Source organism: Carettochelys insculpta, chromosome 4 (genome assembly GCF_033958435.1).
Source record: "Carettochelys insculpta isolate YL-2023 chromosome 4, ASM3395843v1, whole genome shotgun sequence".
Taxonomy (NCBI): Eukaryota; Metazoa; Chordata; order Testudines; family Carettochelyidae; genus Carettochelys; species Carettochelys insculpta.
In genome coordinates, this window is record NC_134140.1 from 2,412,321 (window position 1) to 2,437,857 (window position 25,537).

Below are 25,537 nucleotides of genomic sequence, written 5' to 3' on the forward strand. Positions count from 1 at the left end.
CCCACAGGCACCAGTCGCCCCTATCCCCCTCCTCCCACCGGAACCAGTCGCCCCATCCCCCTCCTCCCACAGGCACCAGTCACCCCGTCCCCCTCCTCCCACAGGCACCAGTCACCCCATCCCCCTCCTCCCACAGGCACCAGTCGCCCCCTTCCCCCTCCTCCCACAGGCACCAGTCGCCCCCATCCCCCTCCTCCCACCGGCACCAGTCACCCCATCCCCCTCCTCCCACCGGCACCAGTCGCCCCCTCCCCCCTCCTCCCACAGGCACCAGTCACCCCATCCCCCTCCTCCCACCGGCACCAGTCGCCCCCTTCCCCCTCCTCCCACAGGCACCAGTCGCCCCCATCCCCCTCCTCCCACCGGCACCAGTCACCCCATCCCCCTCCTCCCACCGGCACCAGTCGCCCCATCCCCCTCCTCCCACAGGCACCAGTCACCCCGTCCCCCTCCTCCCACAGGCACCAGTCGCCCCTTTCCCCCTCCTCCCACCGGCACCAGTCACCCCATCCCCCTCCTCCCACAGGCATCAGTCACTCCCATCCCCCTCCTCCCACAGGCACCAGTCACCCCATCCCCCTCCTCCCACAGGCACCAGTCACTCCCATCCCCCTCCTCCCACAGGCACCAGTCACTCCCATCCCCCTCCTCCCACCGGCACCAGTCACCCCATCCCCCTCCTCCCACAGGCACCAGTCACTCCCATCCCCCTCCTCCCACAGGCACCAGTCACTCCCATCCCCCTCCTCCCACCGGCACCAGTCACTCCCATCCCCCTCCTCCCACCGGCACCAGTCACCCCATCCCCCTCCTCCCACCGGCACCAGTCGCCCCATCCCCCTCCTCCCACAGGCACCAGTCACCCCGTCCCCCTCCTCCCACAGGCACCAGTCACCCCATCCCCCTCCTCCCACAGGCACCAGTCACCCCGTCCCCCTCCTCCCACAGGCACCAGTCGCCCCCTTCCCCCTCCTCCCACCGGCACCAGTCGCCCCCATCCCCCTCCTCTCACAGGCACCAGTCGCCCCATCCCCCTCCTCCCACAGGCATCAGTCACTCCCATCCCCCTCCTCCCACAGGCACCAGTCACCCCATCCCCCTTCTCCCACAGGCACCAGTCACTCCCATCCCCCTCCTCCCACCGGCACCAGTCACCCCATCCCCCTCCTCCCACAGGCACCAGTCACTCCCATCCCACTCCTCCCACCGGCACCAGTCACCCCATCCCCCTCCTCCCACCGGCACCAGTCACCCCCATCCCCCTCCTCCCACCGGCACCAGTCGCCCCCGTCCGGACCAGTCGCCCCCGTCCCCCTCCTCTCACAGGCACCAATCGCCCCCGACCCCCTCCTCTCACAGGCACCAGTCGCCCCCGTCCCCCTCCTCCCACAGGCACCAGTCGCCCCCATCCCCCTCCTCTCACAGGCACCAGTCGCCCCCATCCCCCTCCTCTCACAGGCACCAGTCACCCCCATCCCCCTCCTCCCACCGGAACCAGTCGCCCCATCCCCCTCCTCCCACAGGCACCAGTCGCCCCGTCCCCCTCCTCCCACAGGCACCAGTCACCCCATCCCCCTCCTCCCACAGGCACCAGTCGCCCCCTTCCCCCTCCTCCCACAGGCACCAGTCGCCCCCATCCCCCTCCTCCCACCGGCACCAGTCACCCCATCCCCCTCCTCCCACCGGCACCAGTCGCCCCCTTCCCCCTCCTCCCACAGGCACCAGTCACCCCATCCCCCTCCTCCCACCGGCACCAGTCGCCCCCTTCCCCCTCCTCCCACAGGCACCAGTCGCCCCCATCCCCCTCCTCCCACCGGCACCAGTCACCCCATCCCCCTCCTCCCACCGGCACCAGTCGCCCCATCCCCCTCCTCCCACAGGCACCAGTCACCCCGTCCCCCTCCTCCCACAGGCACCAGTCGCCCCCTTCCCCCTCCTCCCACCGGCACCAGTCACCCCATCCCCCTCCTCCCACAGGCACCAGTCACTCCCATCCCCCTCCTCCCACAGGCACCAGTCACTCCCATCCCCCTCCTCCCACCGGCACCAGTCACCCCATCCCCCTCCTCCCACAGGCACCAGTCACTCCCATCCCCCTCCTCCCACAGGCACCAGTCACTCCCATCCCCCTCCTCCCACCGGCACCAGTCACCCCATCCCCCTCCTCCCACAGGCACCAGTCACTCCCATCCCCCTCCTCCCACAGGCACCAGTCACTCCCATCCCCCTCCTCCCACCGGCACCAGTCGCCCCATCCCCCTCCTCCCACCGGAACCAGTCGCCCCATCCCCCTCCTCCCACAGGCACCAGTCACCCCGTCCCCCTCCTCCCACAGGCACCAGTCACCCCATCCCCCTCCTCCCACAGGCACCAGTCGCCCCCTTCCCCCTCCTCCCACCGGCACCAGTCGCCCCCATCCCCCTCCTCTCACAGGCACCAGGCGCCCCATCCCCCTCCTCCCACAGGCATCAGTCACTCCCATCCCCCTCCTCCCACAGGCACCAGTCACCCCATCCCCCTTCTCCCACAGGCACCAGTCACTCCCATCCCCCTCCTCCCACCGGCACCAGTCACCCCATCCCCCTCCTCCCACAGGCACCAGTCACTCCCATCCCACTCCTCCCACCGGCACCAGTCACCCCATCACCCTCCTCCCACCGGCACCAGTCACCCCCATCCCCCTCCTCCCACCGGCACCAGTCGCCCCCGTCCCCCTCCTCTCACAGGCACCAATCGCCCCCGTCCCCCTCCTCTCACAGGCACCAGTCGCCCCCGTCCCCCTCCTCCCACAGGCACCAGTCGCCCCCGTCCCCCTCCTCTCACAGGCACCAGTCGCCCCCATCCCCCTCCTCCCACCTGCACCAGTCACCCCATCCCCCTCCTCCCACAGGCACCAGTCGCCCCCATCCCCCTCCTCCCACAGGCACCAGTCGCCCCCATCCCCCTCCTCTCACAGGCACCAGTCGCCCGCGTCCCCCTCCTCCCACCGGCACCAGTTGCCCCATCCCCCTCCTCCCACAGGCACCAGTCACCCCCATCCCCCTCCTCCCACAGGCACCAGTCGCCCCATCCCCCTCCTCCCACAGGCACCAGTCGCCCCATCCCCCTCCTCCCACAGGTACCAGTCACCCCCTTCCCCCTCCTCCCACAGGCACCAGTCACCCCCGTCCCCCTCCTCCCACAGGCACCAGTCGCCCCCGTCCCCCTCCTCCCACCGGCACCAGTCGCCCCCGTCCCCCTCCTCCCACAGGCACCAGTCGCCCCCATCCCCCTCCTCCCACAGGCACCAGTCACCCCATCCCCCTCCTCCCACAGGCACCAGTCGCCCCCGTCCCCCTCCTCCCACAGGCACCAGTCGCCCCCATCCCCCTCCTCTCACAGGCACCAGTCGCCCCCATCCCCCTCCTCCCACCTGCACCAGTCACCCCATCCCCCTCCTCCCACAGGCACCAGTCGCCCCCATCCCCCTCCTCCCACAGGCACCAGTCGCCCCCGTCCCCCTCCTCTCACAGGCACCAGTCGCCCGCGTCCCCCTCCTCCCACCGGCACCAGTCGCCCCCGTCCCCCTCCACCCACAGGCACCAGTCGCCCCATCCCCCTCCTCCCACAGGCACCAGTCGCCCCATCCCCCTCCTCTCACAGGCACCAGTCGCCCCATCCCCCTCCTCTCACAGGCACCAGTCACCCCCATCCCCCTCCTCCCACAGGTACCAGTCACCCCCTTCCCCCTCCTCCCACCGGCACCAGTCGCCCCCGTCCCCCTCCTCCCACAGGCACCAGTCGCCCCCATCCCCCTCCTCCCACAGGCACCAGTCACCCCATCCCCCTCCTCCCACAGGCACCAGTCGCCCCATCCCCCTCCTCGCACCGGAACCAGTCGCCCCATCCCCCTCCTCCCACAGGCACCAGTCACCCCGTCCCCCTCCTCCCACAGGCACCAGTCACCCCATCCCCCTCCTCCCACAGGCACCAGTCGCCCCCTTCCCCCTCCTCCCACAGGCACCAGTCGCCCCCATCCCCCTCCTCCCACCGGCACCAGTCACCCCATCCCCCTCCTCCCACCGGCACCAGTCGCCCCCTTCCCCCTCCTCCCACAGGCACCAGTCACCCCATCCCCCTCCTCCCACCGGCACCAGTCGCCCCCATCCCCCTCCTCCCACCGGCACCAGTCACCCCATCCCCCTCCTCCCACCGGCACCAGTCGCCCCATCCCCCTCCTCCCACAGGCACCAGTCACCCCGTCCCCCTCCTCCCACAGGCACCAGTCGCCCCCTTCCCCCTCCTCCCACCAGCACCAGTCACCCCATCCCCCTCCTCCCACAGGCATCAGTCACTCCCATCCCCCTCCTCCCACAGGCACCAGTCACTCCCATCCCCCTCCTCCCACAGGCACCAGTCACTCCCATCCCCCTCCTCCCACCGGCACCAGTCACCCCATCCCCCTCCTCCCACAGGCACCAGTCACTCCCATCCCCCTCCTCCCACAGGCACCAGTCACTCCCATCCCCCTCCTCCCACCGGCACCAGTCACCCCATCCCCCTCCTCCCACCGGAACCAGTCGCCCCGTCCCCCTCCTCCCACAGGCACCAGTCGCCCCCGTCCCCCTCCTCTCACAGGCACCAGTCGCCCCCATCCCCCTCCTCCCACCTGCACCAGTCACCCCATCCCCCTCCTCCCACAGGCACCAGTCGCCCCCATCCCCCTCCTCCCACAGGCACCAGTCGCCCCCATCCCCCTCCTCTCACAGGCACCAGTCGCCCGCGTCCCCCTCCTCCCACCGGCACCAGTTGCCCCATCCCCCTCCTCCCACAGGCACCAGTCACCCCCATCCCCCTCCTCCCACAGGCACCAGTCGCCCCATCCCCCTCCTCCCACAGGCACCAGTCGCCCCATCCCCCTCCTCTCACAGGCACCAGTCACCCCCATCCCCCTCCTCCCACAGGTACCAGTCACCCCCTTCCCCCTCCTCCCACAGGCACCAGTCACCCCCGTCCCCCTCCTCCCACCGGCACCAGTCGCCCCCGTCCCCCTCCTCCCACAGGCACCAGTCGCCCCCATCCCCCTCCTCCCACAGGCACCAGTCACCCCATCCCCCTCCTCCCACAGGCACCAGTCGCCCCTGTCCCCCTCCTCCCACAGGCACCAGTCGCCCCCATCCCCCTCCTCTCACAGGCACCAGTCGCCCCCGTCCCCCTCCTCCCACAGGCACCAGTCACCCCATCCCCCTCCTCCCACAGGCACCAGTCACCCTCGTCCCCCTCCTCCCACAGGCACCAGTCGCCCCCTTCCCCCTCCTCCCACAGGCACCAGTCACCCCCATCCCCCTCCTCCCACAGGCACCAGTCGCCCCCGTCCCCCTCCTCTCACAGGCACCAGTCGCCCCCGTCCCCCTCCTCTCACAGGCACCAGTCGCCCCGTCCCCCTCCTCCCACAGGCACCAGTCGCCCCGTCTGCCTCCTCCCACAGGCCGTGCATCAGGCAACGGGGGCAGCCGGTGAGCTCCTGGCGGCCAGTCTGGTCCCCACAGCGTGCTGGCAGTGGAGGGAATCTCTCTGGGGGTGGAGGGTACCTGGCACTGATCTCATCGGCCGGGTAAGACTTACCACGGCGGCTCTGTGGAAAGGCCCAGTGGGCACTCTGCTGGGCAGGGCACCATTCGTTGGTCACCGCGCTCCCTCGGTGTCAGTGGCAGTGGAGGCTATGGTGCGGGGTGAACGGAGCTGTGGGGAGAGGCTGGGGAACCAGCATCGGCCATAGGGGTTGGGGCAGAAACTGGGGCAAGGGGAGGCTGAGCACATTCTACATGAGTGCTGTGGGACAGACAGACAGATGTACGGACGGCGTTTCTGTTAGTAGTATTTAGTCATCGTAGCGTGTTTGAAGACAGGGGAAGTTTCAAGATGAGTTTCAAGGGAAGGTCTGAAAGTGTCTGCCTGCTCCCAGAGGGTCTCCCTCTTGGTGCGTTCTGTAGCTAAGCTGCCTACCAGGTGCGTTCTTTCACTCTGTTGTCCTCCACAAGCCTTCCTTTGTACCCACCGCTTTCATTTAGGTCACCTGCCTTTCCTAGTGATTTCAATTCTTTTAAAGAACTTTTTCTTTAAACCCCGCTCTCAATGACCCTAATTAAAATTTTTCTCCCTCTCACTGGATTCTCCAGCTAATCTCCCTTTCACTTTGGTCTGTCCTCTAAGAGCTTCCGTTCCATTCTTCTCTTCTACTTTATTTCATTTTTTTAAATTCAAGCCCTTCACTAACAAGATTTGCTTAATTTCATAAACTTCTCTTTTGTGTCATTTGCCTTTTCATTTTAAGACCAAGAAAACTTCTTTTTACCACAAACTCCTCTCTCTATTGGTGCTTTCCCTTCCTTTTCTCCTCTAAACTTAACCCATTGATTAAATTTAAACTTTTTCTTTCTCCTTAATGAACTCTGTCATGAATGAATGCCTGTTAGGGGTTAAACCCACAGAGTGGGTTCTCTGTTGGCAGGCAGCCAGGTGAGCCAATGGCAAAAGAGTGGGATTTTTTGAACTGAAGCAGTTACCTGCTGAGGGAGGTCTTCTTTTGTCTGGCCAGAGGAAAGAGACGGAGATATTTTAATCCTAAACAGGTTTAATGAATCTCGTAAATATTCCAGCCGCACCACCATCTGGGTATATAGACATGTAAGTAGCAAGGAAATGTTTAGTCAGACATGATCACAGGTTTTTGGGTTTTTTTAAATGTTGGGTTTGATGTGGGACTTCTCAGGTTGTCTGATGTCCACACAAAGGCTGTACACTGTAACTTCTAAACTGCATCCCAGGGAAGTGATTCTCTGTGCTTTAACCTCCTTTTTTTCTTAAGTTGCTCTGTAACACCTAAGCTGCGTCTACACGTGCACGCTACTTCGAAGTAGCGGCACTAACTTCGAAATAGCGCCCGTCACGTCTACACGCGTCGGGCGCTATTTCGAAGTTGAAATCGACGTTAGGCGGCGAGACGTTGAAGTCGCTAACCCCATGAGGGGATGGGAATAGCGCCCTACTTCGATGTTCAACATCGAAGTAGGGACGTGTAGACGATCCGCGTCCCGCAACATCGAAATAGCGGGGTCCTCCATGGCGGCCATCAGCTGGGGGGTTGAGAGATACTCTCTCTCCAGCCCTTGCGGGGCTCTGTGGTCACCGTGGGCAGCAGCCCTTAGCCCAGGGCTTCTGGCTGCTGCTGCTGCAGCTGGGGGTCCGTGCTGCATATACAGGGTCTGCAACTAGTTGTTGGCTCTGTGTATCTTGCACTGTTTAATGAAAGTGTGTCTGGGAGGGGCCCTTTAAGGGAGCGACTTGCTGTTGAGTCCGCCCCGTGACCCTGTCTGCAGCTGTGCCTGGCTCCCTTATTTCGATGTGTGCTACTTTGGCATGTAGACGTTCCCTCGCTGTGCCTATTTCGATGTTGGGCTGAGCAACGTCGAAGTTGAACATCGACGTTGCCAGCCCTGGAGGACGTGTAGACGTTATTCATCGAAATAGTCTATTTCGATGTCGCAACATCGAAATAAGCTATTTCGAAGTTGGGTGCACGTGTAGACGTAGCCCTAGAAACCAAGTATGCTTTACCCCTTTATTTGTACACTTATCTTTTGTTCTGTTAATCACCCTTTTTCAAGGCAATGATTTGACTCCTGTGTCCTAGGGAAGCGTCTGCATATAGCCATGCCTAAAACTGAAAGGTCAGCTATGCGAATGCAGCTTAATTTCTTCCTCTTTGTTTTCAGGCCCTCTCCTAAGGGAGCGTTAAGAGCCTGGGGTTACTCCACAGGGAGACATCTCAAGTGTGTCTGCCTGGGTTAAAGGGGACTTTTTTTTCATTTGGGTGGTGGCAGCTACCTCCCAGGGTCAGGGTATCTGTGACCTCGGGAAGCTTTTAAGCAGAAGTTTATAGTGGTGAGGGATTTTTAAGGTTTCCTGTGGGGCCCACTTTCTGCACTCAGAGTGTCAGAGTGGGGATCAGTCTTGACAAACACACTTTCTTTAATTCATTTCTTGCCCAGCCTAAACAAAACCTTTGGGTTTTAAAACTCCTTTCTGTCTCTCAAAGCAACATCCCAATGTCTCTGAAGACAAGCCCGCCACATGCCCACCCATTGAAAAATCCATTTAAAAAATTCTTTCAAAATGGCCAACGGTACCAAGCTCAGACATGACTGGGAAAGGGGCGGGGCGGGGGGTCATAACCCTGTCAAAATTTGTATGGTGAAGGAAGCTATTGGGATCATAATGCTGTCTGAGCGAGAGGCAGAGATAACTCACTTGGGCGGCTGTGAGCGTTGGGAGCTCTCACTTTCCCTGGGGGCAGCTGACGGGTTAACACAAGTCCCTTTTTAGGCATATGCAAAATATGAGGCTGTTAATATGGGCCACCCAATACTGGGGTGCTCCTATGCAGCTGTGTGTGTGCTTGTACATGCTAAGACAGCACTGGGTCACCTCCGCTGCCTGATTCCTGTCTGGCACCTCTCTCCAGCTGCTGTCTACTGCCAGTGGTGGTGCCAGTAGCAGGCAGGGGAGACTGGTACCTGTGGGGAGATGGGGTCCTGAAAAGCCAGAGCTCAGGCTTGTGCTCCAGCCGGGAACAGGCCCAGCCCAGTGGGTCCCAGCTCGTGGGTGGAGGATGCTATAGTCAATTCAAACATGGGTCCCTGCAGGTGCAGGGCCCAAGGCAACCACCTCACTCACCTTGCCCTAAGGTTGAGCCAGCAGGGAGTTCAGCAGAGAGGCAGGAGGAGGTGTCACCATTACACCTAACAGAGCCTCTACTTCCCCAGCCCTTTGCACCTCTGAGCACGCTCTGTGGTTCTGCCACTGCTGCAGCCTCGCCACTGGGACAGCCCTGCCTGGCTCCTGGCCTGGGCTTCCTGTCCCCTCCCAGGTGCGCGATGGCCCAGGGCGCAATGGCTCGTGGGGGGAGGTGGTCTCAGCCCCACCGTTGTGCTGGCGGCTCCACCCAATGATGGGTTTCAGCCCCTGTTTGGGTCAGGCCCCACACGAGGCAGGCTGGCGGAGGGGCAGGGCTGCTGGTGGAAAGGGGCCTGCTGGATCAGCGAGGGGGAGGCAGGGCCACCCACAGCTCCAGAGCAGGGCAGTGGCTGAGCCGCCGGCAGAAAAGGGCTTTAATTCCAAATTAGGAGCTTTGGGCTGAACCCAGATGTGCAGTGGAGGGAAGTGGGTGTGAAATCTGATACTCACTGCCCGCAACGCAGCCTGCAGATAAACCACCTCCCAGATCGTGCTGCTCCCAGGAATAATGCAGAGACCTTTGGCTGAACAGGCGAGATGCGTATCTCCACGAGGTTAACGCCAGGCTGGGCGTGTTTACAGGAAATTCTCATTTCCTTTGCTGACAGGGCTGGTTCTCGCTGCGGCTGAGGGTGGAAGGGCATTCACAGAAACCTCCTGGTGCCGTAGTTGGGCAACGTTCCGCCAAGCTAATCTTCACCAGGTGATACCTTCCTCCACGTGCACTCTCCCTCCTTCCAAGAGGGCCAGCTGCGGACTAAGGCACTTCTCATAGTGCGGGATGGGTAATAAGCAACCTGCCGGCTGGATGCCAGTTGCCAGGATACCCCATAGGGCTGTCAGGTCCTTAATTTACTTGCATTTCCACAGCTGCACTCGCAGCTCTCATTGGCCGGGAATGGCATCCGTGGTCAATGGGAGCAGATGGCTTATTGCCCATCCCCTCATTGTGAGTAAAAGGGGGAGAATGTAGCAGCAACGAAGGGTCCTGTGGCACCTTATAGACTAACAGAAAAGTTTAGGGCATGAGCTTTCGTGAGTTAACTCACTTCTTCAGATGCTGGTCCTGGAAATCTGCAAGGCCAGGAATAAATAGGCCAGAGCAAGGCTGGGGATAATGAGGTTAGCTCAGTCAGGAAGGCTGAGTTGTATTGTCATCAGCAGATCTGGAGGTGTGAACTCCAAGAGAGGGGAAGCTGCTTTTGTATTTAGCCAGCCATTCACAGTCTTTGTTTAATCCTGAGCTGAGGGTATTGAATTTGCAGATGAATTGTAGCTCAGCAATTTCTCTTTGGAGTCTGTTCTTGAAATTTCTTTGCTGCAGGATAGCTACTTTTAAATCTGCTACTGTGTGTCCTGGGAGATTGAAGTGCTCTCCTACGGGTTTTTGTATATTGCCATTTCTGATGTCTGATTTGTGTGCATTTATTCTTTTACGTAGAGACTGTCCAGTTTGTCCGATGTATATGGCAGAGGGGCATTGCTGGCACATGATGGCATAATAGTCTGGATCTGTAGCAGCAACGAAGGGTCCTGTGGCACTTTATGCGCCTCTGCCATATACATTGGACAAACTGGACAGTCTCTACGTAAAAGAATAAATGCACACAAATCAGACATCAGAAATGGCAATATACAAAAACCCGTAGGAGAGCACTTCAATCTCCCAGGACACACAGTAGCAGATTTAAAAGTAGCTATCCTGCAGCAAAGAAATTTCAAGAACAGACTCCAAAGAGAAATTGCTGAGCTACAATTCATCTGCAAATTCAATACCCTCAGCTCAGGATTAAACAAAGACTGTGAATGGCTGGCTAAATACAAAAGCAGCTTCCCCTCTCTTGGAGTTCACACCTCCAGATCTGCTGATGACAATACAACTCAGCCTTCCTGACTGAGCTAACCTCATTATCCCCAGCCTTGCTCTGGCCTATTTATTCCTGGCCTTGCAGATTTCCAGGACCAGCATCTGAAGAAGTGAGTTAACTCATGAAAGCTCACGCTCTAAACTTTTCTGTTAGTCTATAAGGTGCCACAGGACCCTTCGTTGCTGCTACAGATCCAGACTAACACGGCTACCCCTCTGATACTTGACACTTGTAGTTGTCGTCTTTCTGTATTCACCACAGCCCATCCCCCAAACCCCGGCTCTACCTGAAAGCCCTCCTTGAGGACCAGGCCCTCCTAGCCCCCCTCTAAATAGATGTCCTCCCCCACCTCTGGCTCTCCCCCTGCCACCCCAGTTCTCATGTAATGCTGGCAACTCATCAGATCCACCGCTGGAATCACTAGTGCTTCTCCCACCGAGTAGTGGGGTGTGTGAGCCGAGAGGTCAAGGAGGGTAGCAAGTTAGATGTGAGTTCCCAGTGTGGAGTGGTGTAACCTTGGAATGGGCTAGACCAGAGTTTGCTAACTAGTCCTTCTCCAGTGCTGCAAGAAAACACCTCTAATCCTCATGTAAAACCACCTGCAGCCCCAGAATTCAGCCCCACAATGTGGCTCCACCTCTCTTGGTTCATGGGTCTGTGTTTTCCTGAGGCCATATGTGGAGGGGCAGGTTATGCAGGGTTACAGGACCAATTCCCCAGGTGTCTGTCATGGTTCATAGAATGGGGATGCCTCTAAAGAGCTCATCTCTTCCCCACCCCATCCACCAGCTCCCGGGGCTCAAAGTGTCTTGTCACTTCCTGCTCTCACAGTGTCAAAAAGCAGATAACACCTTCAAGCTGCGGCTAGCCACCTCCTGTCCTCTGCTACTGCACGAGCAGGATGTGTGAAACCCCCGTGATGCACTGTGCCCCAGGGCACAGGGAACCCGCCTGCAAGGGAATTGGCAAACCCAGCCAGTGTGACGGCTCAGCAGCATGGGGTCAGGGGGTTGCAGGGGGAGTGTAGATAGAGGATGAAGCAGCCCTGGGCTCACTGAGGAGCAGGACCCAGGGCAGAAGGTTGGCTGCAGAGGGTGCTGAGCTGTGGCGCTGTGAATTGCTGAGGAGACAGCAGGATTGGGGTGCGAACAGGCTGCAAATCCCTTTCCCCTGCCACTCTACAGCTTAGCTTAGAGAGAGGCTCCCTCATGCCAGCGTTGTGTGGGGCTTTGACACACACTTAGTTTGGCACCGCCTGGCCAGTGCCCTGAGCCAGACAGCCTTGAGCTTTTCAGCCAGCTCGCCCAGCCAGAGTCAGTGTGTGGGGGAGGAAGGAACCTGCCAGCCTGGCTGCTTGTGAGCCAAATGCTCTGACCGGGGCTGGTGCCCCACACCCCGCTGGAGGGAGGGGGTGGATGTGGAGGGGCAGCAGAGCAGGGGGTGAGGGAGGCCCAGACAGGGGGGAGGACAGCGAGAAGGGAAACACTTAAAGGGCTGATGGATGAGCAGCAGAGGCAACAAAACAGGCTGCTCACCTGACACCTGTCCACAACTCACCAGCCTCCACAGCCTGTGGTGAGCAGCCAGTGCTGGCCAGGCGCAGGACGGGAGACAGGGCCCTACTGGCTGAAAGATGGCACATGCAGGAGGGGGGGGTCTGTGCTGACTGACCAGCCAGGGTGTGCCCAGCCCCACATGTGATAGCTTTGCCCTGCCACCAGCCTTACACCCCCAGAGCTGGTCGCTGAACTCTCCACTCACGACTGGCGAGCAGGGCTCCGACCAGCAGCAGGACCTGCCAGTGCAGAAGGGGGGAGACAGAAAATACAGGCCAATTGGCCAGCTTTTAAGAAAAAGTGGGGACAGCTGCAGGATGGCTAAAATATGGGACTGTCCCCTTAAAACAGGACATGTGGGCACCAGAGGCCAATGGGCATATGGCTGCAAATACAAATCTGACACACACACAACCCCGCTCACTGTCACTGCTCCCAAGCAGCCTGCAGGGCACCAAGGCTGTAAGGGCCAGTGGAGAGTGCACCCCAGCACTGATGCCGCCCAGGAGGGGACAAATAGCACCAATTATGGGGCTGGATTCATTGTGAGGCGGAGACCTGTCCCCTGGGAATGGGGCTGAGCACCACACGTAGGGCCCCACAGAGCTCTCGCCGGGGACAGCTCTTGGCCCCTGTTCACATGGCGCGGACCAGTGCTTTAGAGGGGGAATGTCCTGCGTCAATGAGATTATTCATATTACCACACATACGGGTCAGTGGGATTTGCCCCACACACAGCGTGGCTGATCAGTCTGGTAATTCATTCAAAAGCTGCGTGTAAGCTCAGCCATAAACCTGTGGCCTGAGGGTTTTTGTCCTACCGATTAGAGAGCTCTCTGGCCAGTTCCGTTTCTGGGTACTTCAGACGCTTGAGCCAGACACTGCGAAGGCCTGCTTAAAGGAAACCAGTTATCAGCCTCAGAGGCGCAGTCACATTCGTCTGTAGAAGTGAGTTTTACCCACACAACATAAGAACATAAGAACGGCCATACTGGGTCAGACCAAAGGTCCATGGAGCCCAGTATCCTGTCTGCCGAGAGTAGCCAATGCCTGGTGCCCCAGAGGAGGTGAACCGAAGACAATGATCAAGCGATTTGTCTCCTGCCATCCATCTCCCGCCTTTGACAAAAGGCTAGGGGCACCACACCTTACCCCTTGCTAATAGCCATCTATGGATGGCTCATGATCTGAGCCATTTGTTGGTCCCTAAGGTGCACAGGGCTGGTTGTCATTTCTGAACTGTTCAGCTTCCAGGGAAGGGCAGAGAACAGAGGACGATGCTACTTATATGAATTTGGGTCCTGGAAAACCGCCTCTCCAGCCTCCAGGTCAGCACAACACACTGAATCCTTTGTGCCAACTTGCCCTGGTTCTCCGGGCTCCCAGCCCTGGGCACTGGCTGGCCTGGGAGATGGCCCACGGCTCAGGCCTGCTCTTGGTCAACCTGACCCCCCGAGGCAGCAGCATGGGCAGTGGACGAGAGGGGTTCGCTCCAGGGGGCGAGCAACCTGTGCTCCCGCCTCCCACTGAAACCCCAACTCCATCAGCTGAGCCAAATGGAACTTTCCGCCAGCTGAGTGGCTTTAGGGGTGACATGGGGTCAGTTCTCAGCTCGGCTCGGCTGCAGTGGCTCTGCCCTCCCAGGGGTACAGACGCTGGCTTCCCAGAGCACAGCCGCCGTCCTGCTAGCGCAGGGGCCTGCCTCTGGTGGTGGCCAGCTCCAAATGCTTCAGAGAAAGGTGCAAGAGCCCCAGTGGGGCAGCCCTGGGAAGAGCTGCCCGGGGCCATTTCTGCCGAAGCCTGGGCAGCTACTGGCTGGGTGATGCTCCCGGAGGGTTTTTAATCCTTTATGGAACTGCAGATCTCTGTCTACCTGCCGACCCTCCTCCAAGTGCCCCGGGCCCTGGCCTCAGCCACAGCTCCACGGGTGCGATGGGGGTTACCCGTCTCTCCCCCGGGCCGTTTTCTCAGCAGTGAGGGGAGGCCAGGCGGGGCAGAGCTCACGTGGGCGTCAGCTTCCAGGTACCTGTTCTGCTTTTTCCTCGCAAGCCAAACCCGCTGAGACAGTGCTGCGCCACCTTGCAGGGCCTCCTTCGCCCTGCTCGTGGCTCTGAGCGTGGCTGTGGGCGCCCTCGTTGCCGTGGCCCTCTGGTGTAAGCGCACCCGGGTGCGTGTTTACCTCCCGGTCCTTGCTGTGCAGTACAAACAAAACGGGCTAACACTGGTCTGACGCGTGGGGGGACCCAGCTCCCTGCAGCATCCATCCAAGTGGGGGATCCCTGCCCAGGCAGCCAGTTTCTAATGCTCACACCTATGGGTGTTCTTGGAACGGGTCCAAAGACACACAGGGCCAGATGGCGGCTTTGCAGCCGGGGCAGAGGCACGTGGAAGGCCCTGCGTGCAAGGGCCGGCGTTCGGGGGCACAGGGCTAGTGAAGTCGCGAGCCGCTGACCAAGCCAGGCTTCTCTGCACAGGCAGCTCTTTGCCAAGGCAGTGGCTGCACCCACCAAAGGAACAGCGCCACCTGCACTAGCGGGCGGGGGGGACCAGGGAAATGTCCCCCCGCAGGGCAGAGAGGCCGATCAGCAGCTTTTTCAAGCCTGGTGCTTGTGTTGCACGGCCAGTAAAAATCTCGTATCGCCCAAAGAACAAACCCTCCCCGGCCCTGCGAGAGCCTGTTCGCTCTCGCTGCTAACAATGCGCTTCTCCATTCGGTCTCTGATCCAACGGGCACAGACCTCCCAGATGTCCAGGGCCAGAGAACCCTGCGAGAGACAGAGGAAGCGGTTCACAAAATCCGACTCTCCCTGCAGCCCAACGCCACCGGGGACACCTCAAAGGAGCTGGCCAGTGAGTGGGGAGGTGGCTCTGGGCTTGCCGCCTTCTGGAGCCCGGGGACATCTGCAGCCCCATCACTGCAGGCCCTGAGCGCCTGGCGCTCTGCGATGCATTGAGCCTCACACTGCCCTGGAGCGAGAGCGCCACTGTCCTGCTGGGAAGGGAGGTGCGTCTACACCTGTGTGCCCTGTGAGCTGGGCACTCGGGCGCCCGCCAGGAGAGGTTCAAGTGCTGCCCAGCTGGTTAGCAGAGCCCACAGCCAGCAGCAAAGGTTTCCACTGGTGGTGCACATCACACAGGCCTTGGTGCAAACAAAACCATTTATCCCCCCATGGACGGAACAGGCTAGCGGGAGCCCTGGTTTGCACTGCAGCTGGGGTGACTCTCCCGGCCCAGGCAGCCAGACAAGTGAGCTCTGCTTGGTTCCCGCACTGGCACTAGCACCATGGGCCATGCAGCAGCAGCACCGGGGCCCTGGCTAGGAAGGAGCAGAGCCAGGCAAGCGCAAGTCCCTCAGCCCTCAGCAGGTTTTGGTGCAGGGCCTGGGTGCGTCTGACCCCCGCTCGGCTCACGCAGGCGCCTGGCCCTGCTTTTGTCTCTTGACACCCCGGCCACGCTGCGCGTCGGTGACAGGCAGCCACAGCTCCGTCGCTGTGCCCCACACACAGCAGCCCAGGTGGGCTGAGAGCGCACAGGGCTGGGGGGCAGCCCAGCCCCTGCCTGAGGGGATCACACTGGTTCACACGTCCCTGGGCTCTGGGTGTCTCACACAACTGGGTTCACTGCCCACCACCGTCTTGCACGGCCAGACTCTGACTGACGGGACCAGAGCCCCCCCGGCTGGCCCATACCAGTAACTCGCCTGCACGCGATTGAGCGTCAGGCCGATGATCCGAGGGTGGGATTTTCATGCAGCACAGGAGCAGGAGATTGGCCCGAGCCAAACCCTAGTGCTGATGTTGGAAGAAAGCCTGGACCCTGTGTATGACGGGAGCAGGAGGGTGTAGTACACACAGCTGGTGGGGTGTCACTTGGCTTGTTAGGTGCAGTGAACCCTGCCAGAAAATAGGTTACGATTGACTATATAGGATGCTGCTGGGCGGGGAGAAAGAAGGTCATGGGGGTTCTCCAAGCCTGGATGGGGTCTAGCAGTAAGATGAAATGAGAACCATAAACCAATAGTCTGTACAGGTCACAAACTGTCCCCGCCCAGAGCTTCCAGAACCCCTTATCTCCAGTACTGGTGGTTTCCTTAACAACACAGACATTTAATGACAGGTATGTGTCTAACTGGATTAATGACGGGTCAATGGGAGTCACGATGGTGCCTTCACACAGGCGCATCTAGCGTGCGTTATGTAGAAGATGAAAACAAAAGACAGTAGCAGCACAGAGCACTTGCACGTTTGGTTTGAGGATCAGCCTGGGCCAGCTCATGGGCTGGTGCTGTATCCTGGCTCACATGCAGGGCCTCTTCTGGGAACGTGGTGTGGGGCAGCCATCCCTCCCTCCAAACTCCAAGGCCCTGGCGGAGTTGGGATGACCTTCCCTGGGTCTTGTGAGTGAGATGGGGGGGCCAAGAGGGGCGACCTTCCACTCATGCTAACTGGGTTTCTGAACTGTGGGAGTATCGGCCTACTCCAGCCCTTAGAATTCGAATGGGGGTCTTTAGCAGAATGCCACAACCCGCTTCTGAAATTTCCATCCTACACTGAACTGGCCTGCCCTGGGGTGTTCAAAATCCAGGCCTGGATCTCAGGGCCAGGACACAGATCCCTGGACACTCCTGGAGCCCCAGTTTGTCCACACGCTGCAGGCGACCCACACAGCTTCCAGGAGGCAGGAGGGAGCTGGGAAGAGGGATACTGCACATTTCCTTATGACCTGCTTGGTTTTGGCTGTGGGTCAAGGCTGAGAATGGCCGTGTGGATAGGGAGCTGGCCAGGGACTTGGGTCACCTGGTTTCAAGCCCGTGGGCACATCTCCTGACACCTCAGTTCCCAGGCAGCAAAATGGCTCGTTTCTCCCAATGAGCGTCCATTTCCAGGGTGAGCTGCTGAGAGCAGGGACTGTCCCCTTCTGCTTGTACAGCGCCTGGCGCAAAGGGGCCTGCAGGGGCTGCTCTGCTACACATGCTGGGAATCCCACGTTCTGCATCTCCGCTGAACTCGCTCTGCCTTGCTCCGAGGTCTGGAGCTGCTGGGTGAAGTTCAGGCTGGAGTCCGGATGCTGCAAGAGCAGCTGGGTAACGCCAGTGCAGCCAACAGAGAACTCCAGGTCCGTCTGGACACAGTGTCAGCACCACGAGCCGCAGTGCAGGATTGCTGCAGTGAGTCACAGCTCCAGTGCCGGCTGGTGCCTGTTTCTGCCAGTGCTGAGGGCGCACGAGCGCTCAGGCTCCAAGGCTTTGCTTTTCCAGATCATATCCATCACCTTCGAACTCTCTCATGCTTTCACTATTCTCGTCGCTATTTCCCCCTTTTACAGTCTCGATCACACATTGTGGTGCCCCCTGGATATGTGACCTTCTCTAGTTTGACTTCGTCTACACTGACCTTCCTTCCTATCTCCCCTGCCCAGCCAGGGAAGGGGAGGCTGCAGGGACCAGGGCCAGGGTGGAGCCGGCTGGCGTCGGTGCACTGACTGCAGTGGGCTGTGGGTGATGCCCAGAGCCAGGGGCTGGGAGAAGTTAATGAATGAACCCGCTGCCCTCTCCTTCCCTTGCCACACTCCCATCTCGGGCTGTGCCTGGGACGCGCTGAGCTGGGCGCTGTGGTTCTGGGCACTGAGGCCTGAGTTGTCCCTGCTCACCATTTGGAGCCACAGACTGTCTTTGGCTCTGTGCTGGCCTGTTGGGGGCAGGGCAGTTGCTGTTCCTGCCATCAGGAGCCCTTCGTTAGCACGGCCACTGTTGCCTCCTTCTCAAGGCGGCACAGTGGCAGTTCGTGCCCGGTGTGCAACGCTGGCCCAATAACACACCGAGAGTGGAAGAAGAATCTTTATTTGGCATGCCAAGTAAGGCGCAGGGGGATTTCTCCTCAAAGCCCGCGCGCCTTGCAACAAGAGATGAGCAATACTTATACCTCTCTCCTCCTTTGTTCATCCCCCCTCCTAACAAGCCAGGGAAGAGTTTCTCATCATTCCCTTATCCACTCCTCCAGTTCAAACTGAATTCCTGCTGCTCATGACATTCCGCTCTGGCAATTCCCTATTAATCAGGCGGTAAAGTACCAATAGATTATTAACAGAATGTAAGTTACAGGGAGGTAGAGTTATTCAGTCGTATAGAACATGAACAGGATTTCAGTAATAAAACAATGCTGAATTTCATGAGAAAATTAAGGAGGATTCACTAACAACGCTAAATACAATATTGAACCTCATGGGAACATCAGTTGCGCATTCATTTACAAAACAATGTTTCTATGAGTACAGAATATAACAACGTTTCCCCTGCCAACACCACCAATGCCACGGTGGAGTGCGGGGAGAAGCCAGGGGGTGGATCACTTTGCTGTGTCGTTGCCGGGTGTCCTGGTCCCCTGCTAATGACAGAGTCTGTGCAGCAGAACCGGGCTCAGATATTAGCTGTGGTTCTCCAGGGAGACGTTAACACTCTGATTCGCAGGTTCTGGGAGCCCGAACAGCCAGACAACTAGGGCCAACGGATTGGCGGCAGAGAAGACTGTGTTGAGATGCACTTCAACGAGCATCGGAGGGGTAGCCGTGTTAGTCTTGATCTGTAACAGCAGCGAAGGGTCCTGTGGCACCTTATGGACTAACAGAAAAGTTTTGAGTGAAAAAACAGATCAACAGAGCCAGACATGTGCTACGAAGCCTCTTACTACAGGACAAGCCCAAGAGAGAAGCCAACAGAACACCACTAGCCATCACCTACAGTCCCCTCAGCTAAAACCTCTACAGCGCATCATCAGGGATTTACAACCCATCCTGGACAATGATCCCCCACCTTCACAGGCCCTGGGAGGCAGATCAGTCCTTGTCCACAGACAACCTGCCAACCTGAAGCAAAGCCTAACCAGCAACTATACACCGCACCACAGTCACTCTAACTCAGGGACCCATCCATGCAACAAACCTCGTTGCCAGCTCTGCCCACATATCTACACCAGCAACACCATTACAGGACCTAACCAGATCAGCCACACCATCGTGGGTTCATTCAGCTGCACATCTACCAATATAATTTATGCCATCATATACCAGCAATGCCCCTCTGCTATATACATCGGACAAACTGGACAGTCTCTACGTAAAAGAATAAACGCACACAAATCAGATATCAGAAATGGCAATATACAAAAACCCGTAGGAGAGCACTTCAATCTCCCAGGCCACACAGTAGCAGACTTAAAAGTAGCTATCCTACAGCAAAGAAATTTCACGACCAGATTCCAAAGAGAAATTTCTGAGCTACAATTCATCTGCAAATTTGACGCCCTCAGCTCTGGCTTAAACAAAGACTGCGAATGGCTGGCTAAATACAGAAGCAGCTTCCCCTCCCTTGGTGTTCACACCTCCAGATCAACTGCTGGTAGTAAGCCTCACCCTTGCTGACTGAGCTAACCTTGTTATCCCCACCCTTGCTCTGGCTTATTTATACCTGGCCCTGCAGATTTCCAAGCCCAGCGTCTGATAAGTGAGTCTGTGCTCACAAAAGCTCACGCTCAAAACTTTTCTGTTAGTCTATAAGGTGCCACAGGACCCTTCGTTGCTGCTTCAACAAGCATTATCTGTGGAATGATGCCAACTGCACTCTGCCTGCCAGGTGGATTTGTAAGCAGGTCCAGGGACAGGCTGGGCTGTGACATACAGGCTCCAGCATCTCCCAAAGAGCCCTAATTGCCAAGCTACGGCGCATGTTTTCCGGGCAGTTGCTGCTGAGGAGCCCTGTGCATTGGGGGCATCGTGTGGGACCTGCATTCAGGGGGAGCCCCCAGGAGGACGCCTGGATGCCCAGCCAGAAATCCTCCCAGTGGCTCCCAGGGCGTGTGGCAAAGCGCTAGCTGCAGCAGCCTCCGGGAGGGGCCAGGGAGCTCCCAGCTCACTTCCACCTGCCACCAGTGGGGTGCCAGCTTGAGGCACGGACTGCCTCCCTCGAGCCCTGCAAATCCACAGACCACCACCGCTTGCTTCTGTGGATGCAAATGTTGTATCGAACCCTGCAGACTTGTGGTTATCCACTTTATCCCCACAGGTATCCGCTGCCACGAGTGCAGCTGCAGATGTTCACAGGTCACCCCGGCAGGTGCAGATACACAATTTATATGCACGCAGGGCTCTGTGCACCCCCCCATGCGACTCTGGCAGCTTCTGCTCCCAAAACAGAGCCTTATGCCCTGCACCTGGCACAGGGGCTGGCCAAGGCGTGGCCTTCAGCCTGGAGTTATGAAGCCAGCAGCGTGGTGAGAGGAAAGACAGGGCAGTGTGTAGATGGGCCTGGGCCAGACGTCCCTCTCTGATCCCCCAGCCTGTGGGGGACTTGCAAGCCAGCCCTCCACTCTGAGCTCTGACCGATGGATCGCAGCAGAACTCTGGGTCTGCATCTCCTCTGTGACTCCAAAAGTGATACCAGTATGCTCTACAGGTGATCCTGGCAATTACAGACAGGCAAGTGTCAAGTCAGTGCCGGGCAACTTAGTTGAAACAGTAATAACTAATAAAGAATAAAAGTGTTAGACACACAGATGAACATAATTTGTTGTGGGGGGAAGTCAGCATGGTTGTGTGAAGGAAAATCATGCCTTAATAATCTCCTAGAGTTCTTTGAGGGGGCCAACAAGCACATGGACAAGGGGGATCCAGTGGATATAGTGTACTCAGATTTCCAGAAGGCCTTTGACAAGGTCCCTCACCAAGTAAAGTAAGCTGTCATGGGATCAGAGGGCAGGTCCTCTCATGGATTGATAGGAAAGACAGGAAACAAAGGGTAGGGATAAATCACAAGTTTTCAGAATGGGGAGAGTTAACTAACGTAACCCTTCTATTAATGGCAGGTGCTTGCCAAAAGGGCCAGGTTCAACTCCTGGGGGGCTTCCTGTCAAGGATACAACCAACCGGCTCGAGCCCCCACCCAGTGGCCTGGGACAATTTTACCCCACTTGCTGGGTGCTTGTAAGGTGGTTCTCCCCCCCTCGCAAGCACAGAGTCTAAGATAGAAACAGCTTGTTTAATGGACATAACCTACCTCAGGGTTACAGTGACAGATGCAGTGTATCTAAGCAAAGAAGAGACAAACCCCTTTACCAAGATACCAGCCCCATATGCAGTAGAACCAAGTCTCTTGCTGGGGCTCTTGGCCCTTTACCCCACACACAGTTACAGGGTGAACCTTCTGCGGTGCAGTCCCAAACCCAGAGCCCGCAGATACATCACCAGGGCAGTACTAGCCGTCCACTTGTCTGCCGCCTCCCCTTGCTGCCACCTGCTGGCCGCTGCTCCTACCAGCTGCCCACCGGTCGCCGTCATCCACCACTCGCTCCTACAGGCCACCCGCCGGACGGTTGCTGTCGTCTGCCGCTCCTCCTACCAGCCACCTGCCAGTCGTGGTCGTCCGCCGCTGCTCCTACCAGCCGCCCACCAGTTGCTGTTGTCCGCCGCTGCTCCTACCAGCCGCCCACCAGTTGCCGTTGTCCGCCGCTGCTCCTACCAGCCGCCCGCCAGTTGCCGTTGTCCGCCGCTGCTCCTACCAGCCGCCTGCCGATCCGCCGCTGTTCCTACCGGCCGCCCGCCAGTTGCCGTCATCCGCCGCTGCTCCTACCAGCTGTCCACTGGTCCACCGCTGCTCCTACCGGCCACCCGCCAGTTGCCATCATCACTCCCTTACTGATCACACTGCTGGGGATTGCCCTGAGAGTGAACCCTGTGATTTCAGCTCTACGTGGCCTCAGCTGCTAGTTTGTGATTTCAGCTCTTAATATTTCCAGTGGGGTTTCATGAACATCACAATATCCAGCTCTATCTTTCAACAGGTGGGGAGGGCTAGGCAAGCCAGGCTTATAGCTATAGGGCCAAGGCCCTCAGCAAACTGGCTCAACTAGTACCCCTTCTCTCCTGCTTTGATCATCTCTCATCTCTATCTCTATCCCATAACCCCTTCTGAGGGTCGTTGGGGCACCGCAGATGACTTCCTGATCAACTCACTCCACCTCATCCTGTCCTGTGCAGCTCTCTGTAACTCGCTCACATTCAGGTTGTCCACTCTTTGATGTTACCTTCCCATCTCTTCTTTTGCCTGCCTTTCCTGCTACCACCAGGTACTGTGCCTTGCAAGATGGTCTTTGAAAGGCCTGATGATCTGATGACGTGGCCGTACCATCTGAGCTTGTGCTTCTGCACCACAGTGAGCAGGTCGTCATGTGGGCCTCTGACATGCCTGATCCTATGTCGTACTTCTTCGTTCGTGACATGCTCAATGTAACAGATGCCCAAAAGCCTCCTATAGCATCTCACCTCCATGCTTTGGATCTTTTTCTGCAGTTCTGCTGTAAGGGTCCACGTTTCGCAAGTGTACAAGAACACTGAGATGACCAGTGAGCGCATCAATCTTACTTTTGATCTCAGACTGATGTTCTTGTCCCTCCAGATGGGTCTAAGTTTTGCAAGCACTGCTGTTGTTTGTGCTATTCTGGAGAGGACTTCTGGTCTGGACCCCTCATCTGACACGATTGCACCTAAGTACTTGAAGCTGGACACACATTGAAGAGCTTGTCCATTCACCATTATATCCCTACCGATGCCATTGGTGTTATTGGTCATCAGTTTTGTCTTTTCTGCATTTATCTCCATTCCATAGGCTTTCGAGGCGGTATCCAGCCATTCTACCAAGCTGGCAAGTTCCTCTTCTCCTCCAGCTAATCCGTCTATATCGTCAGCGAAGTGAAGGTTGGTGATTATTCTACCCCCTGTGCTGACCGTTCCTTCATGGTCTTCCAAGGCATCAATCATGATGCACACCAGAAAGATGCTGAAAAGCGTGGGGGAGAGCAGACAACCCTGACGGATGCCCACTGTCGTTCTGAACCAGCTTCCAATGGTACCGTTGTGGAAAACTGCGCTGGTGGCATTGTCATACAGGTGTTCAACAACTCGGACAAGGTTGGGGCTGATGTTGTACTTTCTCATGGTGGCCCATAATGCTGCCTGCCAAATTTTGTCAAAGGCCTTTTTGAAGTCCACAAAAACATGGTACAGGTGCTGTTGGTGCTGCAGATATTTCTCGCAGAGAATTCTCAGGTTGAATATTTGTTCGGTGGTACTCCGCCCACCCTAAAGCCGGCTTGTTCCTCAGCAATAATCATCTCAGCCTGGGGCTTCAACCTGTTCAATATTACTTGCAGTAAGACTCTACTTGGGTGGCTAATGAGGCTTATCGTACGATAGTTTCGGCACTGTTGGAGGTTCCCCTTTTTGGGAAGTGCGATCACTAGCGACTGGATCCATGACGTAGGCCATTTTCCCGTCTGCCAGATCTTATTGCATATGTTGGTAAGGGCACTGATCACGGCTTCTCCCCCGGCTTGTATCAGTTCTGCTGGGATATTGTCCACTCCAGCTGACTTTCCTTTCTTCAATGATCGCACTGCTGCCTCTACTTCTTCCCGAAGGATTGGGAGGCTGTCCTCTGCGGTAGCATATGGACATTTCAGTATTTCTGGGTCTCCATCGACCTTGTCATTGTACAGCTCAGAACAGTATTCTGTCCACCTGCCAAGGATCTCTTTTTCTTCAGTGAGGCAGTTCCCTGCCTTGTTCTGGACTATGGAAACTCTAGGTTGTCTAACGTTCGTCAGCTCTCTTACTGTCTGGTATGCCTTCTTGCTGTTGTTTTTGTTAAGGCTGTCTTCTATTTCCTTGCACTGGTCTTCTACCCAATTCTGTTTTGCTGCCTTCATGCCTTTTCTGATGGTCTTGTTGACTTCTCTGTATTTCTCAGTCCCACCAGCTTCACCTTTCTTCTTTTTCAGTTCTTGCTGTTTGTCACAGAGGTCAAGCAGATCAGCAGTAACCCAAGGTTTCCTCTTTGGGCGGTGTTTGCCAAGAATCTCAGTAGCTGTTTCTACTACTGCTGTGTGAAAGGTGTAGGCCATTATGTCCTCATCTGCTTCTTCAGCACCAAGGATGAGCAGTGGTGTGAGTCTCCCTCCTATTTTTACTTAGAAGGCTTCTGCCACCTCAGGATCTTTGAGCTTTTCAAGGTCAAACTTAATTCTTGTGTGCCTTGATTTTAAGATCTTCTGCAAGTGTAGGCAGAATGACATCATCACTAGATCATCTTCACGTCCAACACCCACTCCCAGAAAACTGCGTGTCTTTGCAATGTTAGCGCTTGTTCGGAAGTGCTTCTTGACCAAGACGTAATCAATCTGACTGTGATGGTCTCCACTGGGGCTGTGCCAAGTCCATCGTCTGGACGCCTTGTGAGGGCCGAATGTATTAGCCAGCACGAAGTCATTATATCTGGCAAACTCCAGAAGTCTAAGGCCTCTGTCGTTGGTTTCAGTGTTGCAGTATGGCCCACGCGTTCCTTTCCAGTTACTATATGCATCCGCTCCAACTTTTGCATTCCAGTCTCCTTGTACAATACGTATGTCCTTTTTTGGTGTTTGCTCCAGGACGTCCTGTAGCTGATCGTAAAACTCTTCTACTTCACCATCATCGTAATCGGATGTCGGCGCATAAGCCTGAAGGATGGTGATGTTGAAAGGGGATACTTTCAGACGGATGTTGATGAATCTGTTGGAGACTGGTCAGCATCCAATGACAGCATTCACAATGTCACTGTGTATTAGAAAGCCAACACCGTGCTCATGTTTATCCTCCTTTCCTCTGAAGTACAACTTATGACCCCCTTTGACTGATTGTTCACCAGGGCCTTTCAAATGCAGTCTGCAGACACCCAAAAGGTTCCAGCAGTATTTTTCCCTTTCATGGGTGAGTTCTCTCAACTTCCCTGCTGCTGTCAATATACAGCCATTCCAAACACCACTAACAACCATATCTCTCCCACAGAACCTACTTTACAGTCCCTTAAACCAGGGAGCCCTGTGTAATCAATGTCTTATGCAGCTATGGCGACTGCCCTGTCCCCCACAACAACCCAGAGCATTGGTGAGATCCCACAACTCCCACACTGAGTGTCAGCTTAAATTGTGATTCTACAACTACGTGTTTACAATAGACCAAATCTCATGGCTTACTTGCTACCCATGAGGCTTTGCCTGAAAGGTATCACACATGCACACCTTTGCATTCTCATGCAAATAATCTCTGAGAGACACATTCCTCCCAGCCTCAGTAATGTTGCATTCCTGCTGCCACGTTCCCTACACTAATGGTGTCCTCTAAGGGTCCATACTGAGACCAATCCTATTATAAATGATCTGGAGAAAGGCATAAACAGTGAGGTGGTAAAATTTGCAGAGTTTACAAAACTGCTCAAGGTAGTTAAAAACAAAACAGATTGCAAAGACTTTCAAA

General features: G+C 57.2%; 1 protein-coding gene across 1 annotated transcript; it reads left to right on the forward strand.

Annotated features, from left to right (window-relative positions):
- Nucleotides 1-13,610: 13,610 nt before the first annotated feature.
- Nucleotides 13,611-19,866, forward strand: LOC142012230 (uncharacterized). The gene is made up of 5 exons (XM_074992081.1): nucleotides 13,611-13,798; nucleotides 14,285-14,352; nucleotides 14,945-15,049; nucleotides 17,226-17,392; nucleotides 19,786-19,866. The coding sequence occupies exons 1-5, from the start codon at nucleotides 13,611-13,613 to the stop codon at nucleotides 19,864-19,866; spliced, it is 609 nt and encodes a 202-aa protein (XP_074848182.1).
- Nucleotides 19,867-25,537: the final 5,671 nt, after the last annotated feature.

What these genes read in the sequence shown, in the direction of transcription:
- LOC142012230 (XM_074992081.1), top strand. Translation starts at nt 13,611, where the DNA reads ATGGCCCACGGCTCAGGCCTGCTCTTGGTCAACCTGACCCCCCGAGGC. An exon ending in GGCTTTAGGGGTGACATGGG is followed by an intron (nt 13,799 to 14,284) that starts GTCAGTTCTCAG and finishes GCCACCTTGCAG; the next exon opens with GGCCTCCTTCGCCCTGCTCG. An exon ending in CGTTGCCGTGGCCCTCTGGT is followed by an intron (nt 14,353 to 14,944) that starts GTAAGCGCACCC and finishes CAGACCTCCCAG; the next exon opens with ATGTCCAGGGCCAGAGAACC.